This window comes from Trachymyrmex cornetzi, unplaced genomic scaffold, assembly GCF_001594075.2.
Source record: "Trachymyrmex cornetzi isolate Tcor2-1 unplaced genomic scaffold, Tcor1.1 scaffold176, whole genome shotgun sequence".
Classification (NCBI taxonomy): Eukaryota; Metazoa; Arthropoda; class Insecta; order Hymenoptera; family Formicidae; genus Trachymyrmex; species Trachymyrmex cornetzi.
Window position 1 is genome coordinate 132,718 of NW_017296375.1, and position 7,366 is coordinate 140,083.

General features: G+C 42.0%; 1 protein-coding gene across 1 annotated transcript; it reads left to right on the forward strand.

Moving 5' to 3' along the window:
• The first annotated feature begins 6,432 nt into the window (after positions 1 to 6,432).
• Positions 6,433 to 7,046, forward strand: LOC108759256 (uncharacterized). Its single transcript, XM_018504600.1, has 2 exons — positions 6,433 to 6,669; positions 6,802 to 7,046. Exons 1-2 carry the CDS (start codon positions 6,522 to 6,524, stop codon positions 7,011 to 7,013), a joined length of 360 nt encoding a protein of 119 aa, XP_018360102.1. The 5' UTR covers positions 6,433 to 6,521; the 3' UTR covers positions 7,014 to 7,046.
• The last annotated feature ends 320 nt before the right edge of the window (positions 7,047 to 7,366 follow it).

The window sequence follows — 7,366 nt, forward strand, 5'->3', positions numbered from 1 at the left end:
AACCCCAAGCATGCAATTCCAGAAGAATGCCCTCGCCTACAGCTGCCCCCACTTTGTTGCAATTGCGGGGGTGAGCATTTGCCATCTTCAACGACGTGCCCTTCTTACATTAAACAGAAACAGATCTATGCGATTGCTGCACTGGAAAATATATCATACTCAGAGGCCCGCCTCAGACAATCTTCCTCCTCACCCTTCTCTTCCCCTGCTTCCCCTCCCAACATCTTCCATTCTTCCGACTTCCCTTCGCTCTCACAATCTTCTAATTCGGATCGCTCTCCCATACAATATCACGATCTTCTATCTTCTGAACCCATACATAAATCTCATAAGCCGCACGAGCATTATATCCACCCCCGTACCGGCATGCCCGATCGCTCCTATTCTTCGGTGGCAGGTTATAACCTTTCTCCCTCCCGGCCTAATGATCAAGCGCAACGTTTGTCTTCATATTGTACTGCACTCCGCACGCAATATAATGATGTGCCTTTCAATAAGGTGAAACCTATGAACCATCATGCTCCTAATTCTCCTAATTTTCAACGCGAAGTTCACAACTCCCTTCTTTTTGCACCAAATGGCAGATACCCTAACCTCCCCCCCAGGGGTCTGGCTATCCCGCTGTACCACCTTCTTCTTCTTCCACTCTATCTCCCTCCTCGGATTCTAATTCAAACGAAGTTCCCCAAATTATCCATTGGATTATTTCTTTCTTGTTAAAAATACTCAACGCCATTCCAAACTCGCTCCTTGTGCTTCAATATTCGGCCCTGATTTTCATAACAGTCTTATTTTTCTGCAAAATTTCTTAAATAAGAATGCCTAATTTACATTCAGTCAAGATAGCATATTGGAATTGCCGCGGTGCTATGGGAAAGAAGGGCGACATCGAAAAGTTGGCTGAAACCCTCGACATACTATTCCTCGCGGAAACATGTGTGGGTGCTGCTCAGGAATTTCGACTGCGTGGGTTCGACTGCCTTCGTATCGACTCCAATTTGGCCAACATCAGAGGCATGATGGTCCTCATACGCAATCCGATCACTTATTCTACCATTGATCTATCTTCGATCCTTGACGATTCTTTTGAGGCCTTAGGCATTGTCCTTACCCTTACCAATTCTTCCCTATTTCTTATTGGTGCCTACAGACACCCCAATAGATCAGTCTCTCCTTCTGTTATTTCTTCTATTACCTCTTTTTTAACTAATCATGACCACTCTATACTTCTTGGTGATCTTAACGCACACCACCCGATGTGGGATGGCTCGCGTACCAACCCAGCGGGTCGCGTGCTGGGTCGATGCATCGATGACTCTCATCTTGTGGTTCTTAACCCTCCTTCCTCTCCTACTTTTATCTCTTTTTCTCCCCCTCATTCTTCCACTCTGGACTTAGCTATTGCCTCTCCGCGTATCACTCCTCTGTGCGACACCCTTATTTTGCCAGATTTATTAGGCAGTGACCATTACACGATCATGGTTCAGGTCAATTGTCTGATGCGCACTTCCACTGTTTTTTCATATAAAGTCAAACTCTCTAAAGCCCAACGAGACTATATGGAACTCTATTTATATAACAACGCAAACTCTATCTCTCAAGCTGTTAGAGACATTAACCCTGACGACCCTGTCTCTCATACAATACTTTTATGAATCTCATCTCAGCTAGCTATGAACGTTTTTCCCCCTCTAAACCTCCTCCTTCTACTAAAACCTCTCGAGCATCTTTTACTAAGAAGGGTCCCCCTCCCACTCCTTGGTGGATACCGGATTGCACAGCGGCAGTAAGAAGACGCAGCAATGCCCTCAAAACCTATAAGTAGTCTCCCACATGGGACAATTATGTCTTCTATCGGTCGGTTGTCTCACAAACCAGTAAAATCCTCCGCAGGGCTAAGCGTGTTAGTTGGAGAAAGTTCTGTTGTTCTCTCGATTGTAAGACTCCTACCGTGGACATTTGGCGGATGCTTAAGCGTTTTCGCAATCGTCACCTTATTCCGGCCAACTCCTTTGCTACGAACAAGAATGCAGATCTCTCTCCCGTTATTACAGATGCTATTAACCGACTCTGTCCTCCTTTCTGTCCTCCGTCTCCCCCCGTTCCCTCCTTACGATTCTCTGGTAACTTAGCCTGGCTCGACGCTCCTTTTACTCTTAACGAGCTCCAATCTGCTCTACACTCGGTCAAATCCTCCTCCAGCCCTGGCCTCGATAGGATAGATTATCGTATTACAAAAGCGTTCCCTAAAGAGCTCCTATCCACTTTACTTTATATCTTTAACAATCTTTTCCGCTGCTCCATTTTTCCTTCTCAATGGTCCCATTCTTTAATCCATCTCATCCCTAAGCCTAATAACAAGGGTGTTCGTCCTATCTCTCTCACTTCTTGCCTTCTCAAGATTATGGAGAGGATGATTTTGGGCCGCCTATATTGGCTTATAGAATCCCCACAGTCTGAATTACTCCCTGAGAATCAATTCGGCTTCAGGAAGTTTCGATCATGCCAGGACGACCTCACCGCTTTGACCGCCAGTGTCCATCTTGGGTTTCTCTCCGGACAAGAGACCGTTGCGATATTTGTAGATATCAAATCGGCTTTTGATAACGTCCTTCCGCATATCCTTTTACATGATCTCTGCAACTTACAATTTCCTCCTCTTCTGGTATCTTTCATCTCTAACCTTATTTCCCATCGTACGGTCCAGTTCGTTTGTCAAGGTTCTATTTCGGCGCCTAGATCTTCATATAAAGGCACCCCTCAAGGCTCCGTACTCAGCCCCATGCTCTTCAATTTATACTTAAGAAACGTAAGTGATGCACTCCAGATACAGAACTTCTTCAATTCGCTGACGATATTGTCATCTTCTCAACTCATAAAGATACTAGGTCAGCTATCCTATCAACATCTCTTCAGGCACTGGAATTGTTTCTTCAAGTGCGCGGCCTTGAGATCTCACTGCCTAAAACACAACTCATGATATTCTCGAACAAAAGATCTTCAACTCTCGCTAATTCTTCGATTTCTCTTCAAAACCAATATATTGTCCCTTCTTCTACTGTTCGCTTCCTTGGGGCACTACTCGACCCTAAGTTATCTGGCAAGGCTCATATGACATACACTATCAACAAAGGCAAGCGCATACTTCAGATCATTCAGGCACTTATTGTTAGAGGTACCTGGTGGGGGGCCCATCCTCACATGTTACTTACCATCTACAGAACTATGCTTAGAGCGTCTATTGAATACTCTGCACATATCTTTGGCTTGAAACATAATAGTCTTTCTCGCTCACTCCAAGTAGTTCAAAATCACCCTCTCCGCCTTTGTTATGGATACCGTATTTCCACGCCTCTAAATATCATCTACGCTGAGACGATTGAACTCACCCTATCTCACCGCATCCGTCTTCTTACATCACGTTACTTTCTCAAAATTTCATCTGTTAATGGCCACATTGTTATTAATAAATTACTCCTACTCTGCGATACCGCCATTGGCTCTCATAAAACCAACTATTTACACGCCCATTACCCAGCCGCTCTCATTTTTTATCGTATTTGAACTTTTTATCATTCAACTATTGGTTGCTCTTTTACTTTACCCAGCTTTCGTTCCTCCGTACATTCCACTTCTATTTCTCTCTCTTACGACTCCCTCTCTCTCCCTCCTACTGATATCTCTAATTTCTGGGCCCATTCCAGATGCTCAATCCTTCTTTAACCAGCATCTCACCGCGGACTCGGTGTTGTTTTACACCGATGGATCTAAGGTGGATCATAGTATGCATGTTGGCGCGGCGGTCTTCTCCCCGCAGTTGAATGCTGAGCTCATGCTCAAGCTTCCACCTTTCACCTCGGTCTTCTCCGCTGAAGCCTATGCTATTTATACCGCTATTACTTTATCTATCGATCTTAAACTTCCTAAAGCTTCCATCATCACTGACTCCAAGAGCGTCCTGGAAGCCGCCAAAGGCTATCGCAATTCTACAAACAACTATCTTATTCCTCTTATTAAATCTGCACTGGAAGAAGCCGAGACTTCAGGAACGGATATTAGATTTATATGGATCCCCTCGTATAGAGGTATCGAGGGCAACGAAAAGGCAGATCAGCTAGCTAAGCGCGCTATTCGACACGGTATAGAACGAAATTTCAAAGTTCCTTACTCGGACCTTTGCGCGGTTATCAAACTGGATATCTTTAATAATTTTTATCGTCAATTGGAATCTCTGGCAGATATCAAAGGCTCTTTTTACTTTTCAAAAATATTTAACAAATCCTCCAAACCCTGGTACTTTCGCATGAAGGTCTCCAGGGAAACCATCGTCATGATCAATCGCCTGCGCTCCGATCATTATATTTTAAATCATAGCTTACATCGAAAAAATTTAGTCGACGACCCCTCTTGTCCTTGCGGTTCTCCAAAACAGGACATTTTGGATATGATCTACGATTGTCCCGATGTTTATGAAGGTGCGCGCTTTTTAAGGCGTGTCGACCGAGTCGCTCCAACTGGCGACAGACTAGCTAAATTTGCCCTTGCTATCTCTAAACTGTCTGAATGCTTATGCAGACTCATTCTCAATTTCAGTAAGTCATGTTGCAGGCAATTTTAGGCGTTAAACTTTCGCGCCTCCTTGTGACCTGCGCAGGCGCCCAGCCCTGCGCTCGCTCTTGCCTCCCCCCTGCCATCCTAGCAAAGCTCTGCTCCGCTTTTCATAAGGCTCACTGTTGCGAGGTTCCGGCGCGTCATCCCGTTATCATCTGTTTTACGTCTTTCTTAACTACTCGTATACTCCTTATTCTATTGTTTTTATCTTTCGGACGTGATCTGGCCATATCGTCCTCCTATTAGACCGAAGGCATATGAAGCGGTAAAAGTAAAAGCGGAACGGTTTTGGCGGTAGTGGCGGAAATCCAGCGACCAATCGGAGCCTTTCTGCATTTTTCGTACCGCAAAAATGCCGCGGAACCATTGACGTCACGGGTCACGTGATTTTCGTTGTAGTCTAAACGTTTTCGCGGTGATCGCAAAAAAGTTGAAACGCAGCTTGTTTGTTGTTACGGTTACTACCAAAGAAAGTTTTAAGAATTTGAAAAGGAATAATCACGTATTTAGATTTAGATCGGGTGCATATATTTCAGAAAGATGGCTTACAACCAAAATGTGGTGAGTAAACATTATTTAAAATAATAGTTCATTAACAATTTGTGAAAATATAACAGTGACCATCGAGGTATAACGTCGAGGTCAAATGCATGTAGTTAATCTAAAAATTAATTTTGGTAGCACGTAAAATGCGGTTATTGCGGGTGGGTCATGAGAGGAACCTGCAGTAATATAGAGGCCCATGAATGTTTTCGGAATTACAACGAAGATCTCCATTTACTTCAGGTGGACAATGATCATATGGCAAGGATGAGTATGTATTGCTTTAACGTAATAAATTTCATTAGACAATACGATGGTAACATGCGTGATAGATCTTGTATATGATAATGATTTGAATTACAGCAAAACTTAAGACTTTAAGAGCTGGTTGTTCTACTTTTCGGTAAATTTATCTCTTAGGTAAATGTAACAATCCGCGCATGTGATTGGATAATATTGCTACTTACCTAACAGAAAATTTCCTGAAAGGTGGAACAACCGGGCCTTATGCAAATATAATAAAAAAAGTAATATATAATGTATATTTTTTGTAGTACCAAGAAACACATATGAAGAAAATAGCACTTTGAATACTGAAGTTGTTTCGTCGAAATATCCAAAATATTCAGGTGACGCAGCAAATGAATTATTAATAGAACTAGTCCAAGCAAGGCCTAGCTTGTGGAATCATACACTGCCATTGCAGGAGAGGACAAATATAAAAAAGGATGCTCTTTGGGCAGAAATCTCAAATGAGATGGGAGGTGGTATGTATACACAATACACTTGTTTATTGGTAAAATATAATAGATCTTATACATTCATAAATAATACAATTTTGTTTGAGAAACTTTTTCGTATGTATCCATTTTGTAATCACTTATATTTGAAATCTATTATATCTATTCTTTTAATTATTTATATATATAAAATTTCCTTTCTCGATAGGTGACATGACCGTAAAGTGGGTCAAAGAGCACTGGAAATATTTACGGGACGCATGAAAGCAAGGAAAGTAAGCAGACAGTACGTTCCCAGTGGATTCTCAACAGATTCTGCAAAAGCAATAAAGAAGCATTCGTTTCGCTTCTTTGAGCGAATGAAATTTTTGGATATCTCTTTACAAACAGAATCGTAAGTTATGATATATACGTTCAATACAAGGAAACCGAACATAATACATAATATGTAATATTAAATTGAAAATTTAATGTATCATTTTATATTACATTTTATACTACTATTTTACATTTTATATTACTATTTCATCTCTGCTGCCTTCATCTACTTCTTCTTCTTCGGAATCTCTAAATGTACCAGTGTATTCATCACAAAAGGAAAACATTGTCCCATTCAGAAATGAAAATATGGACTTGAATACAACAATTTTGCCATCCTCATCTCCATGCGCTTTCCGCACTACGCTAAATAAAACATCAAAGAATGCATATGTAAAACCACCAGTCAAGCGCAGTCCATTGGCATCAAATTTATCACCGATGAGAAAAGCGAAGAGTAAGTGATCTTAATTTCATTATATCCAGCATCATATTTTTACAAAAAAATGAGCCTGAATTTATTAACATTACTCTTGTCGCGGATGATACATTAATATGATTAAAGACCTTATGTATTTATTTTTTGCAGTACCCAAAGTGAGTCCGGAGTCTGAAGAAGTGCAATATGCTATCTTAGATGCTTTGCGGGAAGAACATGTCGGTTCGGATGCAATAAAAGGCATATTGCTTCGACTTGGCGAAGGACTACGTCGCCTTCCATACCGGAGAAGGGCGGAATTAGAGATTGAATGGCTACGACAACTAAGAGAAGCGGAACTAGAGTGCAATGAAATACCGTAAAGGGTACACATTACAAATGTAATAGTGTACATTTCATATGTTAATACATATATACTATTATTATGTATTGTTACATTATATGATGTAACGATGCACCCCCATAAATGCATCGTTCCCGGCATGAACAACTCGCCGGATGCCGCTACGGTGACCCCCGATCACCGATATGCGATGAGAGCGCGGTGCGCTCGGTATATTTTTAATAACGCAAACAAAATTCCAGGCCGCGAGACTCGCAAGTCCACGCAATCCGAGCGTCGCCGAACGACGCCGAGCGCCGCAGCTCTCGCTCGTATTGTTCCACGTCGAGAGTCACCGAATGATTCCGGAACAATACGAGCGGGAGCAACAAT

Bases quoted from the DNA above. Each gene is read 5' to 3' on its own strand.
- LOC108759256 (XM_018504600.1), top strand. From the start codon at position 6,522: ATGGACTTGAATACAACAATTTTGCCATCCTCATCTCCATGCGCTTTC. The intron at 6,670-6,801 runs GTAAGTGATCTT...TATTTTTTGCAG, and splicing joins ACCGATGAGAAAAGCGAAGA to TACCCAAAGTGAGTCCGGAG.